The 26,932-nt window shown below is 43.3% G+C and overlaps 1 protein-coding gene across 3 annotated transcripts in view; it reads right to left on the bottom strand.

Annotated features, from left to right (window-relative positions):
* FGFR2 (fibroblast growth factor receptor 2) overlaps positions 1 to 26,932 on the bottom strand; it is a 75,193-nt gene that overhangs the window by 32,336 nt on the left and 15,925 nt on the right. For 2 of the 3 annotated variants that reach the window (XM_062496764.1, XM_062496766.1), the window contains exons 3-5: positions 26,770 to 26,844; positions 19,400 to 19,569; positions 13,235 to 13,358 (exon numbers count right to left, since the gene is read on the bottom strand). In XM_062496764.1, the coding sequence (XP_062352748.1) occupies positions 13,235 to 13,358; positions 19,400 to 19,569; positions 26,770 to 26,844 (369 nt within the window). The remainder of the gene's footprint in view (positions 1 to 13,234; positions 13,359 to 19,399; positions 19,570 to 26,769; positions 26,845 to 26,932) is intronic. The other variant, XM_062496765.1, reaches the window with a different exon arrangement.

The raw sequence follows: 26,932 nt of genomic DNA, 5'->3' as shown, positions 1-26,932 counted from the left end.
AGCAGAAGACTCAAGCCCATCACTCCAGCCCTGGAGCAGGATGGAGCAGCCAAGGGGAGAGAAGCTGCTCGCCAAGCACCCGGCAGAGGGGAGAGGTAGGGCAGGAATTGCTGCTGTCAGAGGCCAGTGGAGAGGGATTGTGGCTGAGAGAGTGGCACTGCTGCCACCAGAGAGCCTTGGCAGGGGCAGCAGACAATAACCCCGGAAGGGGGGAGCTCCAGGACCCTGGCCAGGCCAAGTCTCCTTAGCAACCTGGCTGAGAAGAGCTCTGGGAATTGTCTCTTCAAGCCTCCCTGTCACCCCAGCACAGATAGTCCAGGACCTTTCACAGGAGCTAAAAGCCAGAACCAAAGCCCATTGAAGTCAGGGGGAAAACTCACATGGAATTCAATGGGCTTTGCAAAAGGCATCCGATTCATTGAGAAAAAAGAAAATGAAAACTACTCTTATTTTCTGCTTTTGAATGTGCTTGTTTCCTCTCCTTGCAAATGTGTGATTCAAGTGTGGGCTAGAAAAATAAAAGCTCAGTAGCAAATGCAAGACCAAGCATGAGTTTTGGGGACAATGGAGAGATCCTCAATTAAGGCGGGGAGAGAGGGAGAAAAAAATTACCTAATTTTTAGCTAGACACATTTCTCAGAGCCTTTAATTGCAGTTTTGAAGTGTTACTGAATTCTAAGGACTCATCTTGACAGCTGCCACTGAGCAACTACAGAGGGATCCCTCAAATGATGTCTCTGAGCACCAGCTCTGCATCAACAGCCCCTGGTAGAGGTTCTGTGCTTCAGTCATCACTAAATGAGAAATGAAGAAGCTTCAGCTGTCACTGTATTGTCTGCAAACACAGACCTGCCACACCCTCCTCTTCCCTTGTCCTGGTCAGTACAGCACCCTCAGCTCTAGTTGCTTATTTTGCTTGACTCCAAGCTTGGGAAATATTCAGCAGCAACCTGGACCCTGTCTGAAGAAAACACTATCCACTCCCAACCACCTTCCTTCAGATGCTGCAACATCTGTTACTTTGGAAGATGCTAATTATGCTGGAAATTATGGGTCTCAAAAGCATTCTACAGCATTTTAGGCCTGACTGTAATCACAGCCTCTTGCACTGGCTTTGGCTTCACATTGTAAACTTGCTAGATTGACTTGCAAGCCTTAAAAAATTAACCACAGCCTTTTCATTGAAGGCTTGGACTGAGACATTCCTCCCCTGTGTTTCATCTTCACCAACTAGCAGCACTTCCCCACCATTTCCACAGGGCCATCTACCCAACCCAGGAGATCTCAGAAGGCTGCTGGGGTCTGGGAGCAGCACAGCTCTGTCCCTGAATGAACAACACATCACATCGGGGCATTCCCTTGGGAGACACTTTACAGATGGATGTAAAGCCACCTGACACATGCCTTGTGCCACCAAGTGACCCACAGACCTCACAGAGCACGAAGCCAGCAGTGTCACCCCTCTCTGGGACACTCAGAGCCCTCTCCAGCAGTGTCACCCCTCTCTGGGACACTCAGAGCCCTCTCCAGCAGGGTCACCCCTCTCTGGGACACTCAGAGCCCTCTCTAGCAGGGTCACCCCTCTCCGGGACACTCAGAGCCCTCTCCAGCAGGGTCACCCCTCTCTGGGACACTCAGAGCCCTCTCCAGCAGTGTCACCCATCCCCGGGACACTCAGAGCCCCTCTCCTCATGCCCTCATCCAAACCATACCCACAGGATTACCAAAACTGCTCCATCAGGAAGGGCAGTTCTATGGTAACTGCCTGGAGCTGGCAGGAAGGTGAAACCTCACAGGTGTAGCTCCAGCTTTCCACAGTGCACCCTGCAACATCTCAAAGCTGAAACATGATTTCTTCTCAGAAGTTGCACCACTGACCATTTCAATCACAGTCTGAGGGAGCAACTCCCTCCATCTGTGCAAGCTCCATTGTGTCTCTGTGCTCCTTTTTTGACATCCCTGTTGAGTCTGCACATGTAGGTACTATTATTGCTGGCTCTGATGCTGGTATCTGCTACCAGACTGAAGCATTTACTAAAGCCAAGGGACCAGTCACAGGATATCAGTGCCTGATCAGCATCTATTTGGGCCAAACATCAACCATTAAAAGAAAGATTATAAGATTATTAAACCCTTACTGTTCAGTGAGCAATGAGTTTCAGGTTTCTGTCCTTAGCTGACTGCAAAGGAACTAGTTTGCAAGGAGAAACACAAGGATCACCCATCCATCATGAAAGACCCCACCTATACTCACTGCATATCTGCTCATAAGCACTCAGAGGCTGGATTTATTATTGTTCTCTGAATTAGAGACCTTTTCTGAGGTGACTTCCAGGAACAACTTCAGCATGAGGAATTGCAACTTGGCTTTCTCTAGAAAACCAGCATTATCCCAGGTCCTACAAAGGACCCTGTTTGGAACTACACTTGCACTCCTCCACACACCGAGGTGTAGGAGGGGTCCAACCAAAGAGATGCCAGCCCCCAGTTGCCAGGAGGAATTTCCTCCTTCAAGGGAGCTCTCTACACATGGGCCAAACCAAACCTTCGCTTCCTCTCCCCAGCCAAAGCTTAGGGGAACCTGTGCTCTCTGAAATCCTGGGAGCAGAACACTCCTAACCCCACCATTTGCTCTGTGGCATGGAGGAAGAAGGCTGAGCGCTGTCTGCTCTTTCAGAAGATCAGAACGAACCAAGCAGGTGTAGGCAGAACACCTCTATAATGAATGTCACGTGCCAGACGTCTGTGAGCCAGGAGCTGAGCAGCCTCCACCAGCTGCACGTCAGTTTGGGTTTCTCTCTGCACAAGATGAAGCACTGCATGTTGTTTATGGCCAATTCAGAAGTGCTGCTGAACTGTCATGTTCTATTTAAACAGACATACATACATACACAGCCCTCCAATCATCACTTCCTGGGTAATTTACACATGCCAAGGTAGAGCCCACAGCAGGTTAGGGATGATGCTCTCTTCCCAAACTCTGCAAAATCCACAAGATGCTTGAAGCCTGGAAGGATTAACATTGCTGTCATAAGCCAGTAAGAGATAAAGACCATCCCTGGCAAGAACCCTTGATAAAGAACAGGAGCCTCAAGCAGACTTGCAGAACAGTTTATGGATCAGACCAGCATTACCAGTGCTGATGATATCATACCTTACAAATTTTGGCGCCTTTCAACCAGTAGGCATTAGCCAACAAATGGTTCGTGCTACTCCATGTTCCTGTACAGCACTTCTCCATGTGCAGCATTTCCTACTGGCCCAACACTACTGGAAGAAATCATTTTGGTGGTCAAAGTTCCAAAGGGGAATCGTTGCAGCTGAAGCTCCAGTGAACCTGGCACAGGGACCTGGGGCCAACCTCCATCACCATCATCCAAGCTCCCTTTGTCCTTCAATTTAGAAGCCTTTTACATAAATCTGAGGCACTTCTTGCTTCTGTTGTGTCTCTCACTCCATCTTTGCCAACAACTGGGCCTCACCACCCAGCTCTGCTCTGTTTTTTGGGCAGTCCCAGCAGTCAGTACAGAGAGGGACAGCAGGGAACCAGACTCCACATATCCCTGCCGTCACTGAATACTTCCATGAGGAGTTAAACATCTGAACAGTATTAAAGAATTTTAATGCTAAGATTAAGGTTCTGTCACATATATCAAAGCAGACCCCTTTGTTACCCATAAAAGCCTCTGCCACTCCATCCAACCTCCTTGACACACTCAAGCCCTTCTACTCACCCAAGGCCAGCCAAGTAAGAGGCAGTGCCTTTTAAAAATCTTTACAGAAGTTAAGCAGGTGCATTCGAACTCTTTGTCCTTGGCTTCACCACCTTCACCTCTAATTTTAAGTACTGGCACTATTTCCCAAGCAGGTGAAGCTCACACTGATGTTATCCCATCTGTCACCTTGGATAGCTCTACAGCAGAGCTTCAGCTCTCTGTCCTATCTGCATTTTAGCTAAAAATCCATCTCTGCACACCTTTACAGCAGAAGTGCATTTGCACACCTCTTCCTCACAGGGCAGTGAAACAGGGAGAAGACAGCAAGCAAGACTGACCTATTTGTCTTGATACAAAGCCAACTGATGTCAATGAAAACAGTAAAAAAAATGATCAGAATCGGAACTGGTTAAAAGGAATCCTTTCAAATCACACATATATCTGAGAGCTAAAGGAGACAGGAACATCCAGCAAGCCTGAGGCTAAGGCAGGAAACATGAATGTTCTTGTTTTAAAACATGAAATTATCAACAGGGTTTTAAGACCAGTTTGTCCTTAAAAGCAAAGCCCTATTTTCAGGCTGACAGTGTGGGTTTCACCAGCCCCAAGGAGCAGAAAAAGTCATAGCTGCAAGGGTTGTACAACACAGATCTTGGAGCTCCTTTGCAGTGTCCCTCACACACTGCATGCATAAGCAAATGCTTCATACATGTCTGAACAAAGGGTGGAGAGGCCTTATTTTAGTATGAAAAAATTATGGGAAACAGAACAATGAGAGGCTACAATTTTCATTGATATTCTTTTCAGTGTACCCTAAAAGAAAAAGGCTACAAGAGAATATGAAAAACAGCTTGCAACTTCTCACAGACAAGTGGTAAAATTTTATTGTTCTGGCTGTTCCCAGAAACTGCATTAATTTTTACACCCAGAGATACCATCCTTTGTACTGTGCACAGCTCCCAGCACTCAGCTGCTGTATAATAACCAGAGACAATGCTGGGTCCAGCATCACTGGAATGGGCTCTCCAGCAGGCTCTGCCAAAGGTTTACTGCATGCCTGGCAAACAGCATCCCTCCCACAGGGATGATGTCCTCTCCCAGCTGCAGTGGCTTTAGCTCACCAGTGCACCCAGTGATGCCATAAAGCATACAGGGGGAGTTATTATTTCTGCTGGTATTGTGACCCAACTACATTTTTCTCATCTGCCAAATTTCCTTTCCTGAAAACAGCTCTGCCTTTAAAGCAAAATGGAAAAGATTATGTAAACCTTTAAAAGCACTCCTTACATTTCTACACTTCTCCCCGCTTTTTCTTACACAGCACACTTGCTCTGTTGAGCAATGCAGGTGTGAAATTATTGGAAGCACTGTGGAATTCACCCTTCCCCAGCTCCCTGCCAGACACAGCCAACCAGCAGCTGACTGACCACACTGACTGTGCAAGTCTCAGGGCAGAAAAGAAGCTCCAGGACCCAGAATTTCAGTGCTGGACAGTCCTGGCTCAGCCTCATGACATGTCTGTGTCAGCCCTTTGGGCTTCTCTTCCATGGTGATCAAGTTTGGGGACAATTTCAGCCATCAGTTTTCCTCCATTAACACCACATTCCCTTCTGCAACCCACAATCCACTCTTCTGAAAGCTGGATCAGATGTTGAAGAAGACTGCTCATGGGAAGACCCTGATTATACAGATTTGTCATTGCATTTCCAGTAATTTGGGTAAATCCAAGTAAATTTCACAAGATGCAGCAGCATTCACAGCCTGGCCACACTTGGACACAAACTTGGTGCTCCAGAACTACAAAGATGACTTGTGAACTTTCTACAGCTCTTGTCCTGGTTCTGACTGGGGTAGGTCATTTTGTTCCCAGCACTGCCACAGTGCCCTGTGTGGATTAGGGATGAGGACAATGTTGAGAGCACACTGATGGCTGGGTGCTGCTGTGCAGCTCTCAAACTCAGTCCAGGACCTGTCAGCTCCAGGGGGGACACTCGGGGGCACAAGGACCTGTGGGGGGACACAGCCAGGACAGCTGACCCCAGCTGACCAAAGAGATATTGCAGACCAAATACTCAGTGTGTAAATTGTGGGGAAAGCTGGCCAGCAGGCACTCAGGAACTGGCTGAACACCAGTCAGTCAGTGGTGAGCAACTGATTTTCATTTGCATCACTTGACTTTCTTGAGTTTTATTTCTCTTTTCCTTATTTTCTTTTTCATTATTACCGTGATATTTCAATTATTAAACTGTTCTTATCTCAGCCCACAAGTCCTCAGTTCTGCCCTTCTGATTCTCTCCCCCATCCCACGGTGAAGAGTAAGCAAGAGTTGTGTGGGGTGGGGTTGTCTGTTGGGGATAATCCACACCATTCCTATACTCCCATTTTCCTGCCTTTGAGCATAAATGGAGAGCTTCCTAGCAAGCAGAGACAGGAGCACCACCAACAGCCTCTGGCTGAGCAGCAGGTGCCAGAGCTGCTTTCTGAGGAAATGTCACTGAAAAGCAGTTGGGGCAATAAAACCCATTTGCTGGAATAGTCACTCAAATACAGACACATAGGCATGCTCACAAACACCCTAGGTGCACAAATATCAAAGGAAAACAACTGCTGCAATGAAATTATTGCTGCTTGGTAATCCAATTGCATAGCAGAAACAGTGCTGCAGGTATAAGCACTAATGAATGCATGGAGATCATATAAATGCAGAATACACAAAACAACTGATGCTTTGGTCACCTTATTTGTGATGGTGAATACAAACCCCCTAAAAGTATATGCAATCTTAGACTTTTATAAGCATCTTGTAAAAATTATAAATTACTTTGTTCCAACTAATGCACTGTCATGCTGGTTTCTTCCCTTTGCTAAATTTCTGACAATATCAGCATTTTACTTTCATGAACTGTCCAAAATGTCAACATATTCATGCTACCTTTCAAAGAGCAATCTGAAAAAGAAAATGAGCTCAGCATCTTAAATTGACAGAGCAGTTCAATATTCCAAAGTGTTTACAAAAACTCTGATTTTTAATGTGCCTTTTTATGTTTTATGGAACAACAGCTGTGGAAGCTGCACCACGGGAACGGTAGCAATCCAAAGATGATATAATGCCTTAAAACCCTCAAAAGCTGTAAATCACAGCCACCTCTGGATGTCAGGTCACACTGTGGTCTGCAGAGCAGAGAGAGGACAGGAGACCAACACCAAGGTTCTAAGTGTGACCTCCTTCCTTATTACACACAGAATTTTACATTTTCCTCATTTGTCCATGCTTTTCTGCTGCCAGATTCCTCACCCTCTTACCTTTCTCACCCTGGTAACATCCCTTATTTTTCATTTTTCTCCTGGATTGTAAACCTTGTGTTTGTCTTTAATACGTCATCATCTAACCTGTATCACAGTTCCTTTACAACTTTTCTATATTTATAATCAATTTTTGTTTTTTTTTTTATTTTTTAATTTTTAAGACATAGTTTTACCAATTTGCTGCCAATTAATCTGCCACTTTTTCACTCACAAAGCTGTGAGAAAAGCTTGGATCAGGTCAGAAAGTCCTTCTTATTAGGCACAGATATGGCTTTTGACACATGCCAATTACACATTAACAAGGCAACAGTCTTGTGTTTGCATCTTCAGACAACTCCTGCAAATTCCTACTTGCACTTCCACAAGTAGGATACAGCACAAATTATAAGGCATGATTAAAAATTATAATAACAGAGCTGAAACAATATCCTGTTCATCACTCATCAAAAGAAAGAGAAATAACTGCCTTGGGGCTGTAATAAGACAGAAAGTGGGACAGGGAGACCAGTCCTCCCCAGCAGACTCTGCAGGAAGCATTCCAAACATGACAAATTCACTGTTCACCCAGCAGATGAAGTAATGACACCAGTATTTGTCCATAAAATGTAATTTAGCCAGCCTAGTCCAATGAAACCAGAAGTTTTAATGCTATAAAACTACAGGGTTGGAATATTTTTACCTTATTAAGGAAGGGGGTGGTAGGGGGGAACCCATAAGCTTTCATTTTGCCTGAGCTGAACCATCACAGTGTGGGCTTTGTTTTCAGGAGCAAACCACACAGCCCCCAGCACTAAACAATTTGCGTAATTCCTCCTGCGATGCACACACCTTGCCAAAAGCCTGGTGCCAGGTGTAAAGTCCACACTCTGGGCTTATCAGCACATTAAATAAAAGCATCTTCCCTCTCAGCCTAACCAGACACCTGAGGGCAGGCATCAGCCTGGATTCCTTCGTGCTTTCTGGCCCTGCCTCATCTTGTCCCACGCCGCCAGCGAGCGCCGGGGTGAAGACATCAAGCCAAAGCTTGTCCTTGTAAAGAGCCAGTCAACAACTACAAGAACAGCTGCCAGAAATGCAAGTTTAGGCTTGGTTGTAATACCTGCCCTTAACTCCTGCCAGACATTAATGATGCAACACTCAAGGCATGCTTTTGAGTTGGTGTCAGTTCCTTTTTCGTATGTTACCCAAATCCTAAAAACAATCCTTTGGAAATTAAGGGAAGAACTATACTCGAGTCAAACTAATCCTGAACTTTATTTCTACAAGCTTCAGCAAAAAGCAAACAACAATCCATGTGTTTTTATGAATTCGGAATGACAAAATGGAAACATGTCTTTAAAAAAAAAAATACGTGCTCATGCCATGTTCACAGCTAGAGACTGTGAGAGCACATGAAAGCCCAAAAATAAAACTTGACTAGAAACAAAAGCAGAAGTTTGTCCTTCTGTCTAAACGAAGGGAAACATAAATAATGAAGCTCCAATAGCAAAATATCAATTCTCTTTTAATAAGATTTTTAACAGTGTGCCGTAAAAAAAAAAAAAGAGAATAAGATTTATCCTACAGCACTCTAAAACCATCAAGAGCTCAGAATAAAAGTGTTTTTCTTCACAGCCATCAGTAAAATCACTCATACATGAGATTTCTGAGGCACCAGCTTTAAACTGAGAGTCATTTAAAATGCTTTTTGGATGAGAAGTTACTCTTACACTGCTTTTATATGAAAATATGAATTACTGTTAAGGGACAGCTGCGTGGTGCTCTGCCACCCCTGGAGCTCACTCCTCAGCAAAGAGAGCCAAAGGCATGGCTATAAGGCAAATTAGGAACTGCTTAAAGTACTGCTAACCTGGGTGCAAAAGGGTTTCTTTGGAAAAGAAAATATATTTGTGACATACTCATTTTTATAGCAAACAGCGGGGTCATCGTATATTCTTTGTAGAGGTGTTGTGCTATGACAGCTGTTTATAAATCCCAGTAAATGAGGTAATATGGCAAACTTCACCTGAAACCAAACCACCTTTTGTCTCCCTGGATGGCAACATTAAATAGGGCAGAAATGGCTACCTGGACCAGGACTGCTCAAAGAGTAACCCTTTTTTCATTTGCCATTAAAACCCAAATTCAATTAGTTCCTCCATGCTCAAACAGAACTGCCACTGCTGAAATTGTACTCCAGCAATAATTGCCATCCAAGAGTGATCTAATTATATACAAGTCTCAGTGGCTGCATTCCCACGTTGCTCCCTACAACCCGGATTCACTACAATACAACTCATAAGTGAAAACCACATCGTTTTCATTCCTTCTCCCTTAAGATTGCACGACTTTATACACGTGTAATGAGAATGGAGTTAGTCTATTAGCAAGCTTGCCATAAAAACTTTAGTTTCTTCCTACTGTTAAATACTAAGGAGGAGAAAAGGCACTTCAGCTGCATGTAAAAAAACAACTGATGGGCTAAACTATACAAGGGAAAGAACATTCTTTTAATTAAGGTACTGGATTAGGATTCAAAGACCAGCTTTGCTTCTTGGCTCTGTCACCAGCTTCCTGTGTGACCCAGGGCAAGAAATTTCATCACTCCACAGCTCGAGTTTTCATCTCTAAAATGGACAGTGACATTTCCCTCTCCTGGCCTTGCTGTATTTCTGTTGTTAAGCAATTACTGTGTGCTGGCATGTTGCCCTGGACAATAAGTATCAAATATTAATTGAAGCCTCTGGGTACTACTCTAATAAAAAGCTAAAATCGACTCATCTCCCTTTCACAGCATCCTGGTAGAGTTCTGTATCATCACCATTTGCCATTACTGTAACCTAACACATCTGAGTCCCTGAGCAAAGCCCTGCTTCAAACCCCTCTTGGAAATGGAGAAGAGAGGAAAAGGCCATTGGCTGGGGTATCCCAAACATTCAAAGAATAACTTTGTCCAGCACAGAACATCCTGGCCAACTTGAATGGGCCATTCCCTGCTAACACAGTCACTGTGCACAAGTATTCTATGCAATAGAGAGGCTGCCAATGACTTGCTGCTTTCTTTTTCTTCTGTATTTTTTTACTCCCACTGTAAAAAAAAAAAAAAAAAATCAGTGCAAGGGTTTTGCCAGGTCTGTAAATTTGAACAAGACCATCTGAGCTGACTCTTAAGAGTTCTTGCAAGTAATTACAAGGTAAAAATGAGAATACTTCACACCTACATTCTGACTGAAAACTTCTCAGCCCTGCTGGCTCCAGGCTTTTAATTGTCAAAAGAGTTCAAGGTTTGGAAAGTTATTGGCATATTCGTAACTAGCATTGTGTCACTATTTGGCATGATTTTTGCTGGGATACCTCCCAACTCTGTGACATAATCAGAGGGTTCTCTACATTACACCATATAGTCAGATGCTCGTGTTAGTGTAATATGTTACCATGTTTAATACCATTTGCTATTACTTACACTTAATCAGCTCTGGAACCAGTTAAACCATATAGGAAAAGTAATTTCAGAGGCTTTCAACTGACAGTTTTCTACACAGAACTTGACCTAAAATTACGACCTGAAGTTTGTAAGATGCGGTTTACGTATGCAATTGCCTCTAAACAAACATTCATAACTCTCCATAACCCTGTGGGAACGGAAAATTCATATGAAAACAGAAAAAAGGGCATAAAGTTAACTCTGTAGAACTATCTCAATGAGAAAAACTGTCAGAGTTTCCCCTTCTGGCCAGCCTTAATTTACTGCTTCAGCAATTTTACGCTCCACAATTACTGCAAGCCTCCAGCCACACAGGAATGGCTGAGCACTCCAGCATCGACCTCCCTTTAGGTTAAAATCCCAATCTCTTGAGAGATTCACACTAAACTCAACCCAAGGTGCACATTCCCATGCACAGGTTTTCAAACAGACTCACAATTATACCCTTGAACTCATCAAAAGAAATGTAAAAAAACCAAAAAAGAGTGGCAAAATTACTAAGTATACAGGACTCCAAAATGCAGGTTGCGACTTGCAAAAGTAATTTTTGGGCTTCTGGTTTCATTTCTTACAAGGCACAAGCAGGGTCCTCTGGGTGCCATCAGCTGGGTACCCAGCACCCCAAACCTCTCATCACCTTTGAAAACCTCAGTATTTACTTTCCTGCCTCTCTATAGGAAAGGACTAGACATTTAAATAAACGACGTAATCCTTACTACCATTCCATTCATTCATACAGGTCACTATAATTTACTGCCAGGAAAAATAAACTTCTGCAAAATATTCCTCAATGCAAGACATTCAAAAGGCTCAAAGCAGGAGAGGAGGTGAGAGGGCTTCTGACAAATATTTGCTCAAGTGACCGCATCATCCATGAACACATTTGCTAGGAAAAAAAAAAAAAAAATGGTGAAGAAATTTATGGTCAACACAAAACACGCCAGGCTGGGACAGGAAAACGAAGAGGGGGTAGAGAAGGGGAATTTTTAACGAGTTTCATTTCAGCAAAGTAAAGGTTCTGAGTCAGGCATAGAGCCTGGCAAGCCCCTGCAGGCAGCCCAAGCCCTGGGTGAGGTGGCCAGCAGAGCTACACCATGCAGAACACAGCTTTCTACAACCCCTGACAAACCATTGCTGCTGCACCCTCCATAAATTTTGTTTAAACAAGTCTTCAAACAAAAATGGCTTTGCCAGCCACCCAGCTCACCTCAACCATACCCAGAGCTCACTCTGTGACAAAATATTGCCAAGGCCATGAAAACCCTCAGTGCTTTCAGTGTTGACTGCCCAAACTCAAGTACAGGTGAGCTGGGTGGTTCATGGGCTCTGAAGGCTTAAAAGTATGAGGGCTGGTGGTGGGGCTTTAGCCTGATGACATCCTCATCACAAAATGATCTTTGTCCTCTGCTCCACAAAGGCTCTCCCTGGCACTTTCACAGGGAAGGTTTTCTTTCCATGCTGCCCAAGAAGCTGGCACTTGCTATCTCTTGGATTTGGGCATTTCCGCAGATTTAAGTGGTCTCAGCCAAAACAAGGCAATACGTTTAAAGTCAACCCAAAACAATGCAAGAGATATAGTTTTACTCATGTAAAACCAATCAAGAACTAGGGAAATTAACATTTTGTCTCCATTTAAGCCATATAAACCCACACTCCCAATAAGGTATTCTGCAAAGGATCTATGGATTTGGGCTGTCTGTTACCAGCCAAAAATAGTATACAATAATCAAATTAATTTTTGCTTTCAATAGTGATTGACTGAAAGTTCTATTCACAGAACTCATAAGGCTCAGATCACCTCAGAAAGCTGCAGAGAGCTAAACCCATTCAAGACATACTTCAGAAACCATGGCTCAGAACCCTAAAGGTCCTGTAAGAAAAACCACACTGGTTATTTTGGACAGCAATGCCTTAGAGTCAATAAAATTGCTCACACCCATCCAGGCTAATCAGCAAGATTAGAGGTGAACAGAAATTGTTCCTGAAATTTCAAGCTCTAATTTAGCTAACCACTTAAATAAATATCTGTAAGCCTTATTAAAGTCAACAGGATTTAGGTATTAATAAGGTAGCATTATTAAGCCTGTGTTTAATAGTCCTATGCAATCACAGCTTTGCTACTACTTAAAAATTCACACAGCTGTTTAGAATTTGTCCTCAGGTAAAACATTTCAGAATTTTTATCATCTGTGTTTTGGGGGCTGCTCAGAGCCCACCCAACAGACTCCAGTCAGATTTCTGTTAGACTGCTGTGAATGCAAACTGCCTTTCCTGAAGCTCCAGCTCTGCTCTAGCTGCAAAGTCAATATCTAGCTTTTCATTAAAAAGAAAAAAAAATCATTTCAGCTATAATAACAGGACTCTAAAGGATTGCTTGACAGTTTTCATAACTGGAGTTATTAAAGTCTGTGTTAGTACAATTGTACAAGTAATAATTAAATTGTAATACTAATGATTAAAATTGCATCAGCATTTATTATTTGGTCGTCATGGCAAACTTGTGGGTGGATATTGCACATGGATATCACACTTTTTGCCAAGGCAGGGATAGATTAATCCTACAGGCACGAGTGAGACAGATGAATATATAAAGTTATGAAGCAATTGGCTGTGCAGTGAAATCTTATCTTTAGAGCACAGTGAAATCATCTCCAAAATCACCACGGAATGCATCAGCGCAGTTCTAAATGCTGTAACAGAGAAAGTCATTAGTGACAAACACTGTCCTGCCCATGACAGCTTCACTTACCAACCACGTCGAGGTGGTAGGTGTGGTTGATGGACCCGTACTGGTTCTCCACTATGCACGTGTAGTTCCCTTTGTCTGATGGCACCACGCTCTCCATGATGAGGCTCCAGTGCTGGTTACGGACCTGGGGATGCAACCAGAAGGGTTGGGATCTTCTCAAGCAGAGTTTTACCTTCTCCCCTTCCAAAAGAAGTGTTCCCTGAATAATTAACTTTGTGTAATCCACAGTCGAAAGCCTCTTCTGTTCTCATTTGACAGTTCTGGACACTGAAATGATTTAAGCTTGATCCAGGACAGCACGGCTGCAGCAGTGAAAGCTTTCACACCTTCTGCTATAAATTTACCTGACCCCTGCTCCAAGCACTGCAGATGTCAGTGCACACTCAGTCCTCCCAGGCTGACCAGGATGGCACCAATTAGCAGCAGTTGTCTTACTGGACTTCACCTTTCAGTGCACTCTAAAGTGAACGCACACCCTCAGGATATTCCCCATCTGTCTCCAAACAGCCACCTGGTAATAACTACCCATCAGCAATACAGGATGGATATGATCCCCTAACATCCAAGTCTCCATCCTTTCTAAAAGCTCAATTACACAGCTCACATTTTAGAGAAACTGAGGGGTGATGTTTGGGATTACTCCCCCACACCTCCTGCTGCTCTGGGGTACCACAAGAAAGAAATGAATCCTAGAATCATGCTGCCTCATGAAAAATTCCTGAAAAAAATCCTAATGGAAACAGAGCGTAAGGACATACATTTATCTCACAGAATCCCTCTCAGACAGAATTTATTAAGGGTACTGATTCTGTTCCCATTTGAACTCCGAAGGAGCGCTGGCATTGGTCTCACAGAAAATAGGATCCAGTCCAGTACTGGAAGGATACAGAGCCATCCAGTACATACATATATTTCCTGCATCAGAAGTTGGCTCCCAAAATGACCTTTTGCTGGCTACGGACTAATTCCTTGTTTTAGCATTACATTTTTGACAAAGTGCTCAGAAAGCTTAACATTCTCTGTAGCTGCAACGTACAATTCTTCAATTGCAAAGTACATATTTCAGCAACTGGAATAAAACACAATCTGGTACACTCATTTTAATCAGCCAAATGGAAAGCAGCAATTCAGTGCTGTACACCAGAAAAATTTATGGAATATTCAGTGACACTTCCAGTAACCATACATTTTTAAAACATCATTACAACTATAGCTATGAAATTCTGCATCGTGCCTGACTATTTTGTAGGTCCTTATCCAGCAGGAAAAGCTGCACAGGGCCACATCCCCGTGCCAAGAGCACTTGCTGGAGGTAAAAATGCCTTCAGTTCAAAACTTGGAAGAGAAGTTCTCTCTGTAGGCAGCTCCTGGCTGTCTTAGTTCCCCCAGCTAGTAATTATCTCAATAGCTGTATATGTCTATTATGGCTCAGTTGTGGACTAATAATATTAACTAATGACTGGCCATGTGGGTTTTGAAAAGCAAAGAAGGTGTGGGCAAGACTCCAGCAGCAGGAGAAGAGAAAAGAGAAGATGCAAAGCTAACACCAGAGAAATGTTAAAGTCTGATGGCATCCTCATCACAAAGTGATCTTTTGTGCTCCCTCTGCTTTGGCATGGACTCAAAATCTCCAGCCCTGACTTAAGGCTTCTCTCCTCAGCCCCTCATGTTGATGGTCAAACAATTACATCGATTTCATCAAAATGGTATCTTGGTTTTTCCTCACACTGTGAAGAGCTAAGGAGTAAGTTTATAGAGCTAGAAAGAATTTATCAGTGTTATTTTAACGTCTCATTGCTCTGCTAAGCAACTCCGAAAGTCAAAGTCTGGGTCAGGAAGAACTGCTGTCATAAACTGTTGGCAAATAAAAAATACAGCAGCTACATATTTTGAGTATTTTACTTCTTTGTGATTTATTTTGAAGGCCACTTGGTCAAAGTGACCTGAACTTTCTGCCATTACAAGTTAAAACATACTTCTTGGAATCAGAGCAAGAGTTTTTAACCAATCTGACTGTAAAACAGGAAGAACAGATCATAGTTCCACTAAAGTTAAAATAAACTAAAATTGTAAACAAGCTGCAGGTAATTAATTTGACAGGAAAACACAAGAAATTGTTTATGTTCAAAAAAAAAATATAACTAACTTACAGCCACAAGTGGACATACTGGATGGCAATATTAAAAAGTATTTGTGCGATTTCCCTTCTTGTAACTTCTTGTAACAGAGATAATATCTTTATAACAAAACAACAGCTTAAGCCACTTTGGTTTAAGCTAAACAACTGTTGTAGAGGTCCAAAGCAGTGATGACACATTGTCAGACAAGTGGATTTACATCAGGGATCTGGATCCAATGAGATTGTTGGCTTAGTGCTTTGTGGCTACAAGCGCAGCATTGCAAAGTCCAGGAAAAACCCCCTTTGCTGGGCATGAGCAGCCTCTTCTCTCACTGAAGAATTCAACATTTCATTCTCAGACACGCAGAAGTCCAGCCACATCCCTGCACCCACACAACTTGAAACATATTTGGTAATGTGGCCTTTTTAAGTGAAATGCCACATCCCTTAGTCCAGGCTTTTCCCCTGACTAGTTATGGACACTTCTATCAAATTACTGACAGATTTTGGGGAGGAAATCTTCTCCATCAAGTTTTTAACCGTTCTTCCAAACAATCTCTCTGAAAGATTCAAATTTTAAACTGAATTATCAATATCAAATGCATACAAACTGCACCCTTAAGTTCTAGCTTGGAGGTGAGAAACAAACTGGAATCAAAATGCCAAGAAATACTGGTCAGAGAACTAGGAAAGGGCAAGGAATTTTTCCTAGAAACTTTTTGACTTTGGAGTATCCCCTAAAGTGGACAGTTCTGTTCAGTATTAAAACATGTGTCTTCACTGAAGAGATAATGTCATGAAAAATTGTCACATAGCTAAAAATGGATCAATTTTAAACTAATCTTAAAGGAAGGATTAGAAACCAAAATACAACTCTTCACAAAATCAGCACAATGCAGAGAGCAGTACAGTGCTACTGCTCAGACAAAGAGAACAAGTACAGAACACCCCTGGCAAAGGCCATAGGCTTGTGCAGTTGCTCCTATAATCAGATATCTTTGTGTTTAAGACAACTCCACTGATGAAGCTTATCCAAATGCATAGGTGAAAACACACACGTGTTAATGCTTAAACAGCAACAGCTGATAGAAGTGCATTTGCTTTCTGGGTGGTGTGCAGGAAAGAAAAGGATCCTGTGGTCTCAGAGGATTTAGATTATCAGCTCTAAGAAAACACAGAATGCCTCTAAAGGCACACACAAGAGCTATCATGACTTCAGAAAATCAGAGTACAAAGGATTTAGATATTCAATAACTGATCTTGTTCTCTCGATTTTAAGGAGGTTGGGTATATCTTGAAAGATCATAAAAGGATCAATTTTGAAATTCACCACCCAGAATTAGTCACAGTGCAGGAATTCCATCCTGGAAGCTATCTTGGCCAGCACATACACCCTCCTGCTAGTCTGCCTAAGTGCAAATTGACTCAAGACATTCCCCAGTCTGAGGGACAAAGTGCTATAGGCCACTATCTGATTTTGATAAAAACAACACACCAAGGGATTTCCCAGCTCTTAGGAGGAAAGAGGTGGCTGAAGGACTTCTGGGAAGCTTCACATTCTCCTTCCCTTCCCTTTGTCCCTTAAGGCTTCAAGGGACGATTGTCTCTTTTGTCAGCTACGGCCAGGTTTGGTTCCAGATATTCTATCCCGAACTATTGTGAATATCTTCAGCAATAGTATCTCTGCCTTGAAGAGAGCAACACCCAGATTCAAGACAATTCTGCAAGATTTATCATGAGCTGCTGTGATACCTGGTTGAACACAGACCAACACTGATAGACTCAGTCCTTCCTGAGGACTCCATTACAAGTGCATTGCAATAGTGGCATCAAGAAAATACAATTCTCTCTCTATTCTAGTATAATTTTGCCTACGCCCACAGTGACTCCATCCTGCCCCTCTAAGATGATGAGGACACAGGTTCCAAAAGCTCTGGAGTCCTCACTCTTTAGCACCCATTCACTGGGAACAAACTTCCATCTTCAAAGACAATTATTCAAAATGACAGAATACAGAATATACATAATTTGGTTGATTTGACAATGGTAAGTAAATCCTACAAGAAAATTCAAAATGTAATGCCTTTCAGAGCAACAAGAAAATCTGAAATCCTCAGCTGTGTGCCTATTTTTTTCTTTTGGACTAAGGAGATACAAGAATTTAGAATTAGTGGTATAGACTTCATGTATCCAGCTGGCTTTAGGAACAGGTATCTGTGGTTCCTTCCCAGAGTACATACTTAGGAAATTGCATACATTTACTACACATGACCAAAAGTTTCATTTGTGCCACTTAATAGGCGCAACTCTAAATGATCTCACCCAGCTCCCTAACACAGACTAGCAGTGCCAGCACAGAGCTGATTTACCCCACCAAAGATCCCCCTCCCAAAGCAGACACCAGGTATCTCCATCCTGCCTCTCTAGACACACATTTTCCTTCATGGTCTTCAAGAGTGATATCTTCATTTCCCCTTCATCAGATGCAAAGTGTTCAAAATAACAGCCTGGTTACTACCAGAACAGTTACTATTATTTTCCAAGACAGGATTAGTTTGGTTGGTTTTTGGTTGGTTTTTTTTTTTTTCCCCTTTACTGGCACTTTTTTCCTTTTTAAAAAAGCACTGAGAAGGGCAAAAATCACTGAATTGGAGCCAGTTCGTTAACACTCCACAACGTTATGAAAGGCAGAAGGTGTTGCCAGGTGTACACTCATAAGCAACAGAAATTTATGGTGTAAGCAAACATAGATGGAAAAGTCTACTTAGATAATTAGTGCTCATGCCGGGAGACTTTCTGGGCTCTGCTCTCTGCTAACACAAATGTTGGAAAAATTGACACTTTCTACAGTAAATCCAGCTAGAGAAGAAAGGAGACTGAGGTTTGTCCTCCTCTACACTGGAAAACAGATTTTTTGCATCGAGCAGGACCTGAATCGACAGCTCACAAAGCAATGGCTCAACCAAGGCAGCCCCCCAAAAACACTGCAGCCACGGGGGCAGGCAGTGGTACAGGACTGGAGGGGCAGCCTCAGGACTCAGAACTGAGCTCTGTCTAACAAAGACAGCTAACTCGTGTCTAACAACCATTGCAAACTGCTCAGAGCAGCTCAGCACAAGCTCCAGGCTGGGAATTCCACCCCTGACACAAGGGGACTGCCTTGGAAACTTCTCCTCTTTGGGGAGGAGCTGCTGAGGTGTCAGGGACATGAGGAAACATTGAGAGAAAACCCATACAAGAGGCAAAGGGAAGTCAGAAATGGCAATGCTCGAACAGCAATTTGCCATCAAAGTCACGCATTCCCAGTTCTTTGGAGGAGAGGGATCAGATGACCGAATCCTGACTCCTGACCTGACCCAGGCAGATACCACGAGGTTAAAGGTCCGTGCACTAACACACAGAGCGAGCTGGCCTCCCTAGAACTCTCTCTTAATCAGTAACCACCAACTCAGAATAAGACATCTAATCTGAAGCTATTTAAAATTCAAACAAACCCTTCCAACTAATTGCTGTAACTTTCCCTCAAATTCTTCTTCCCATTTCAGTTTCACAGGCCATAAACTCTATAGAAAATAATAACTTTTGACTTCCAAGGCTTCCTTTACTAAACTGCCTTACACTCACCAAAGCGGATGGTCGTGTTTTTAACAATGCAGCCAAAAATGAATAGAGCAAAACAGTCTTAATCTGCTTAGCTAAGTCAGTCTTTAGTTTTTCAAATACATCTCTATAAATAATCCTTAGCTGCACTGCTAGGCTAGAAGCTTGAATTTCAGAAAAAAGAAATAAAATATAGAATTAGTGCTCAGTAACTGCCAAAGAAACCACCCACCCTTCCCCACAAGAAAACAACCTCCTCTTTTTGCTTCCACATTTGATCCAAGGCCATTAAAAGACTTTCTGTTGACTTCAGCAAGTTTTTGGTGGGTTTTTGTTTGTTTTTTTTTTCTTTTCTTTTTTAAGGGGGAGGAAGGCTGGCTTTGAGTTGTTTTTTTTCCTACAGCTTTGGTGAAGGGAAATTACAAAACACCACCGTGAGCCCTTACCTTGTACCCGCCAATGCGATGCTCCTGCTTGAACTCCTTCCCGTTTTTGAGCCAGCGCATGGTCGGCGTTGGGTTCCCCATGGCCGGGCAGCGGAACTTGACGGTGTTGGCGGCCGGCACGGCGTGGAGCCTCTTCTCCATTTTGTCCGTGTGTGTCCAGTAAGGCGCCCCTGTTCCAAAGGGACACATCCAGAAATATCAGCACTTGGAAACTGAGCTCCCTGTCCAGCCCCTTCCGCCGGTGTAAAGAGCCGCACGAACCCGTTTCAAGCGCAGCTTAAGGAGTGCGCGACTGGAGATCGTACGCTGGAAGTGTCAGCCAGGGTTTTGCAAGCAGCTCAGTCTGCTGCTCTGGGTATTTAATTTGCAACAAAATTCTTACAATTAACCACAGACAACCTTTGTTTTGCATCCCTTTGTCAATAAGACACAGGGATCTAGTTTTCATCAGACACTTTTGACCTCGTTTAGTTACTGTGATGGTTCAAACTCAGAATTTTTGGCCCTCAGCTGTGAAGCCAGACAGACCAAGACTGAAGACACTTGGAAGCATCAGCCTTACCCTTTCCCCTTCTGGGGAGATACAAGCACCCACCTGTCTGACAGCACATTAAAGTCTGCAGTGTGTGATGCCAAGGTGAACTGTGCTGCTACTGCCACAGAAACCACTGAAATGTATTTAAAAATGGAACAAATTTCTGAAATCTTAACCCAAGCAGAGGAAATGCGGATCAGCAAAGAACATTTATCATTTTGGAGGGGTTTCCCACACTAATGAGCCTCTTGAAGTCCAAAGGGTCAGTGACATCCAAAAACATGGCAAGAAATGAGTGACTTTCTCTCAACCCACATTTTCTGAGGCAATCGCTTTTCCCAGACCCTGACATGGCTCTCACACTCCTTACCATGTCCTGGTCCAGCCTGTGCCCACATGAACATCATGAGAAGCACATTTGTACTGTACCAGTAGTACAGCATTGATTTCCCTGGACTCCTAAAAAGTCTTCCACAAGGCAACCACTGCTGGACCCTACTCACAGCTCCCACAAAGTCAAAGCAAACTGGAGCAGGTCAAAGACAATCAACCACCCAAACCACTTTTATCAGCACCCCTGCCAGAGCAGAGTGTTTCCTTTAGCCTCCAAATGGGTACTGCCAGCCCAGCAATTCTGCAGCCAGCACGGTCACTTCTCACCACATACATCACACGAGCCTTTCTCACATGCACACAGCACAAAGAGCAGAGGAAACACAGCAAAACAAAATTTACAACTACCCATATCTTTTTATCCTCGCAGAACTGAACTTGGATACATAGACCCAAAGACAAGGTTATCCCATGCTCTGGATCCTTGCACCACTTCATCTCCATTTCTCAGTGTCCTCATGGCATTGCTTCAGTCATCTCACCATAACTTTTGTTGAAAAAGTTAAAGATTCAAGATCTGTTTAATAGTAGGAAACATTAATTTCTTTTACAATGGAGTTTTCCTGAAGCAAATCAGATTAGCATGGAATTTTTAGGACTAGAGGGGTCCAGAAAAATAACTCCATTTCTCTCAGCCCTGTTTCATTTCCTTCATTAGCAGGCCAACACTCCACTATAAATAAACTCTTCCGTTCCTCAAATATTTATAGCAGTTCTTACAATCAGTGCAAACTCAGAAATCCTGCTACCCCCCTCTCTAAATAAAAATACAGCTGGACAGAAAATACTGGAATAAATCCTTTAACAAAGTCTCAGTCAGTATAAAGAAAACATTCAAAAAGCAAGTCCTATAATGATGCTATGAATGATAAGTGTTTGGGTTTTTTTTTTCTTGCCCGAAGTGGCAATTAGTGTTAAAATTAATGAAGTAGAAAAGCAAAGCAAATTTGTGCATGTAATCAAAATAGAAAATCAAGTAAGTATCGAAAATTTAACTGCAACACTAAGAAATTGTTACGCAGACTAAAGTGAATTAGGGATGCAAGGAAAATCACTGTTAACATTGTTTGCTAGAAGCAGGATCACATTAAAACAACAGAAGATTTTAAACAAAGCCAACCAGAGGAATTAACTGCTACACGCAAAGGCCAAATTACATTACAAGTACACCAGGCAAAGGCAGAATTACATGCTGGTACCGAGGGATTACAAAGCTGTTTTCTCTGGACTCCTAAAAGGTCTTCCACAAGGCAACCACTGCTGGACCCTACTCACAGCTCCCACAAAGTCAAAGCAAACTGGAGCAGGTCAAAGACAATCAACCACCCAAACCACTTTTATCAGCACCCCTGCCAGAGCAGAGTGTTTCCTTTAGCCTCCAAATGGGTACTGCCAGCCCAGCAATTCTGCAGCCAGCACGGTCACTTCTCACCACATACATCACACAAGCCTTTCTCACATGCACACAGCACAAAGAGCTCATGTGCATCCACTGGCAAGCACAGCCTCTGAGCCACGGGCTCCACAGCTCACCCATGGCAAAGCTGCCCTGCAGCCCACGGGCTGGAAGGACCAAGCTCTGGGAAGCTCCCACCAGGCTGCAGACTGGGACCAGGGCACTGGAGTCGGTCAGGATGCAGCCACCAGCAGCTCCCTAAACAAAGCTGCTTCATACAGCCAGGTTTGTACTGTGTTATAGTGCAGCCCATCCTCTGGTTTTCTTGAAAATAATTATCATTTACTTCCATCAGCAATCTGCTCCTGGAAAAGTTCCAATGCAACAAATGCACAGAGGGAAATCTCTGACAGAGATGGGTGTAGAAAAGAGGCCAGGCAGATGCGGGAAGGAATGAAGCAGCTCAGTTTTGTCCCACAGAAGATGAAAGGAAACCCCCCCCCCCCCCCCCCCAAAATGGGAGAAAGGTCTGTTTGGAAAGCTTCCCCTCAGCATAACCTGCAATGCTCCTAAATTACAGGTCAGCTTGGAGAAAAACATGCAGACATCACATATGGAAAACACCATTTGAAAAAGCTCCAAGACATCCTACATTTTCATTATTGGCAGCTCCTCAGCGTGTTCAAGGAAAAGAAGGCAGCAACATCCACAAGCCATCACACTCGCCCTCAAATTGTGCTTTCATCCAGTGATTGATCTGATTAACACACAACACTCTTCTTTATAGATTTAATCATCATAACCTGAAACACCTTTTAGCACTTTTTAGCACTATTTGTCTTGAGAGGAAAAACACTGAGTTTCACTAAAACCAGTAATGAACGCAGTTAATGAGCAGATACCACCAGGTGCTGACTGCTCTCACCAGCCATGTCCATCACATCCCATCACTGCTACCAGGACAGGTGGAAATAGGTGGCACCACTGCTAAAAGTTCACAGGAACCACAGGGCAGACTCCAGCATGAAGCAGTAACGAGCAGCAGGGGAACGGGTGGGAATTCCTGATTGCTTTTAGAGTTCTCATTAGTGAAGAAAATATCCTGCTGACCCACACTGCACAGACATTACATCTAATCAGCCAAATCTCCTGCATGTGAAATTGAAATTAGGAAGCCCAGGGGACCACTTCACTTCAGGACTCTTCAGCTTTTATTTGGACTTATCTAATACAAAGAAATACAAAAGTAGTCAACTCCAAGCCTGCCTGACAAGCACCTCAAGCAGGCAATAGAGCTCCAAAAGTGACCACATCAAACTCCTCCAAGGTTTTCAGTACTATTGTATTTGACCTTTAATTAAAAAACACTTCTAGGCAACATCCAATTTTTGCTTCTCCCCTGAGTGGGTTTCCACTCTACAGGATTTGATGAATTTGAACCTTGTTTCATCCTTTCTGAAACTCTTCAAGGCATGAAAGGAACAGCATGTGGATTACATTTAGATACTTTTTGTTCTCGGTGCCAATTTACCATTGCTTGGACCAGAAGAAATTGTTTAAAGGGCGATAAGAAAAAAATAAGTTATAAAGCTTTCAGTTGCCTGACCAGAATTCAAGGCAGAGAAGCAGCATCTTCAGGGCTACCCAGAGGTCTACAGAATAAATTAGTTGCTGGACTTGATTGCAACCACCACAACAGCTGCTGCCTTGCCAGCCTCAGGTCAGGATTACAGAAATCTCTCAGATTTGGGCTACCTCTCAAAATCACAACAAGGACAAGGGAGTAAGTGCCAGCAATGTCTTTTCTACTGCTGCCAGAATGATGATCAGCACCTAAATTTGTAAAAGCAAGTCCTTGGAGATGACCCTCCAAGAACCAAGCTAAGGCCCATCTTTAGGGCAACAAAGGAGGAAAGTCGAGTTGCCAACAAAGCCATTTTGTGAAGAAAGGGGACTGTTTTGCAGTGGAACCAATCCTACACCTTCCCCACGAACACTAATCCCTTCAACAAAAGCTGGAAGTAATAAAAAGCTATTCAGGATGCAGTCTGGAACAAATCTACCACAGTGGTTTTTCAGACGGTTAAAGTATCTGTCAAGCTAAAGGGACAGTAAAGGCAGAGTGAAATCTCTTACTGAAAAATACACACAGGGCCTGTGGTCAAATGCACACGGGTACACACCAGTGCCCTCCTCTCCCAAGGAGGAGCTGCTCCTCACATCTACAGAGTCACCTACAGCCTCCACTGACTTCAAAAGCAATTGTATTTTCTGGGTAGCCTTGAAAATTATACTAGATTGACTCAACAGTCTCTCCACCTGCATTTGGTAACCTTGGTCTCTGAAATATGTATTTGCAACAGAGGCAAAGAAAACAAAACAGCTTAAAAGAATACTTAGTGGTGTAAATAAAACAGCTCTAAAAGGTTTGTTTTAGTTTTAAGTATGCAGGAATGAGAATGCCAAGGTTCAGCTTCCTGTTGAAGGCACTACAGCCATTTCCTGCCTCATCTCATCATAATTAACATGCCAAGACAGCTGGACTTTATCAGAATTGTTTCATCAAAAAGCAACAACCTTTGAAGACTATGGCCTTTTGTTTCCATCAGTAAAGGCATAACCAGGCCAATTTCCATTGCTTATCCTTAATGATCACAGCTGCAATTTGTATGTAAATTATCAGTTAAATCATTTGAGATCTGCAAAGCTCAAACCATGACCCAGGAAACATTTAAAAGACTTCTGCAAAAGAGCAGCAGCCAGGGACTCTTGTGAGGTCGTGGACTTTCCCAGGCTCAACACTCCACAGGCAGAGAAGGTAAAGGGCATTTGGCCATTGTGTACTGCCTGCCCCACAGCACACAGGGAAGACACAGCTCCTGGTTCACTCTTCTATCTGCCCTGTAACACGCTATCTTCAATTACATGTGGCCTCTTGGTCACCATAGAAAAACTGGAAGAGGAAAAGAAGGCTTACAAGGCACTAGGCACACCACACCGAGTCCCACCCCTGACTTTCACACATTTCATCTTGCCAAATCACAACCCTCTTTCAGCAGCATTGTATTAATCCAAGGGAGTTAATATCATGCAACTTTTCACTGAACTCAGAATATTTGGAGGGACACTGTGCCACGACCCTTCAGTCATCATCCCGCTTCCAAGGCTGTGCTGCTCCCTCAGCAGACAGTGGGCACCTTTGAAAGAACAATCCAACAAGGAGCTGCTTGTGGAATGCTCTGCTCAAGCCCAAATCTGTCTTGCAGTTTCCTCCCTTCCATCTCCACGGCCACGCTTTCCATCCGCGATGTTTAAACGTCGGCGCTTGAGAGGCATCTTTCACTCAGGGCAGGGAAAGTGTGCCTGGCCCCTGCTGCAGCACACACCCCTGTCCCAGCAGATGGACATTGTCAAGGGCCTTTCACCAGCTCCCCAATCAAGATTGATTAACAATAGCTTAAAATGATAGCTCGTTTTACAAGAACGTCATTAGCGCAACCACTGGGCACTGCTCCCTGTGGCTGGAAGGGCAGGAATCCTTCTGAGGCCATTACAGAGCACAGCTGCCTTGAGAGCAGGTCCTTCACTTATTCCAAAAGTCCTTTATGTTCACAACAGATCACCAAAGCCACCACTGCAGATCAGAAGCACAATTTTCACCAAAAAATACCGCACACCCTTTTCTGACCAACACCAGTAAAGCTTTAAGGAATAGCAAACATCAGAAATGTTTCCTAAAAGCAATTTCTAAGCATGGTTCCATTTCAGTGCAGTGCTAACACTGCCTGGATTGGTGGGTTTTGCCTAGACAACCTCTTTTAAAAGCAGTGTCTCTCTTCCAAGCTCTCCAAATTCTCTTTGCCACTGCATTCCTCTGTCAGGGCAGCCTCCAGCTGCCTGGTCTCAGAGGGACCTGTGCATCAGCCCAGGGTTAATCACACTAACAGATGGCAGAGGCCAAACAGGCACAGGCACAGGCCAGGAACTTATATCACTTTAAATAGCATCTAATGTTTCACAGCCCCAGACCAGGGGCAGCCGCACACAAAAGGCAGAGCACACAAAACCAGGGGAGCTGAAATCAGGCTCGTGCTTCATCACCTGCACAAGAGCTCCAAGCTGCACTGCAGCTGCCAGCTCCTGCTCAGGCTGAGCAGCAAACACACTCCCTGCCCACCATGGGTGCTGCTCACTGACATCTACCCCAAAGGATTTCTGTGCTCTCTGTATTGTTGACTTTACCAGGCACTAGCAATAGCAAATCACCAGTCACCGAGGGGTTTTTTTTCCCTTTTTTGCAACACTGCACAGTGGCATAAAGAGCCAATATGAATTTTAGACTTCTTTTTTTTTTTCCTCCTAGAGAGTGTTCTATTTAGAGCTTATTAATAGCTTTACTAATTCTCTAAAGGGGACGAAGTTTAATGCATTCAGATAGATTTAAGACACTTTTAGCCCATTTTCATCAAGCATAAGTAACATAAAATGTGGGTTTAGCACTGAATTGACTTCTTTGCAACAAACTTTAAGGTCCTCTGCAGACCAAAGAACCTCATTTTCTCCAAATTCATTCTCCCTGGAGAGATTTCTGCTGAGATTAGGGATTGAAGGATTTTCCTCATTACAACTTAATTTGTTTGTTTTTAAAGTTTTCATATCACCTTTTCACAAAATTAGCTGGATCTTTGTTTCTCCTGTTGAATTTGTGCTCAGGTGCAGGAAAAGTTAGTTCATCTGTGAGTCTAAACCAGACAAAGACCAAACTGCGATTCAGGAAGAAAGGAAACTGCAGAAATGGTATGGAAGAAGGGGGGGGAAAAAGTACAGACCAGAAAAGCATGTTCAAAAGAATATTAGTTTATTTGCATTTTTCCTTTCAGAGTTACGAGCTACATGAAAGAGAAAACAGAGGAGGAGAAAGACACCACTATTTGACAGTACATGCAGTTAACAATCAAGAAGCTCTGAAGACAGGAGTGCAAAAGATGGGACATAATTTTCCACGTGGATCTTGCTAGTGACTTCTGGCAGTTCACTGTTACTTACTCATCTGGTTGCTGTCATTCACAAAGTCCTCGGACCCATCATTGTCATCTTCATCATCCCCAGAGGAAAGAGCATCTGCACATTAAAAACAACCAAGTCTTTAAACCAGCCTATCTTTTTTCTACAGACAAATAAGTTGATAAGCTACATCTTAGATTGTTCA

The sequence above is a fragment of the Cinclus cinclus genome, chromosome 7 (assembly GCF_963662255.1).
Source record: "Cinclus cinclus chromosome 7, bCinCin1.1, whole genome shotgun sequence".
Lineage (NCBI taxonomy): Eukaryota > Metazoa > Chordata > Aves > Passeriformes > Cinclidae > Cinclus > Cinclus cinclus.
This window is presented reverse-complemented; position numbering and strand designations above follow the sequence as displayed.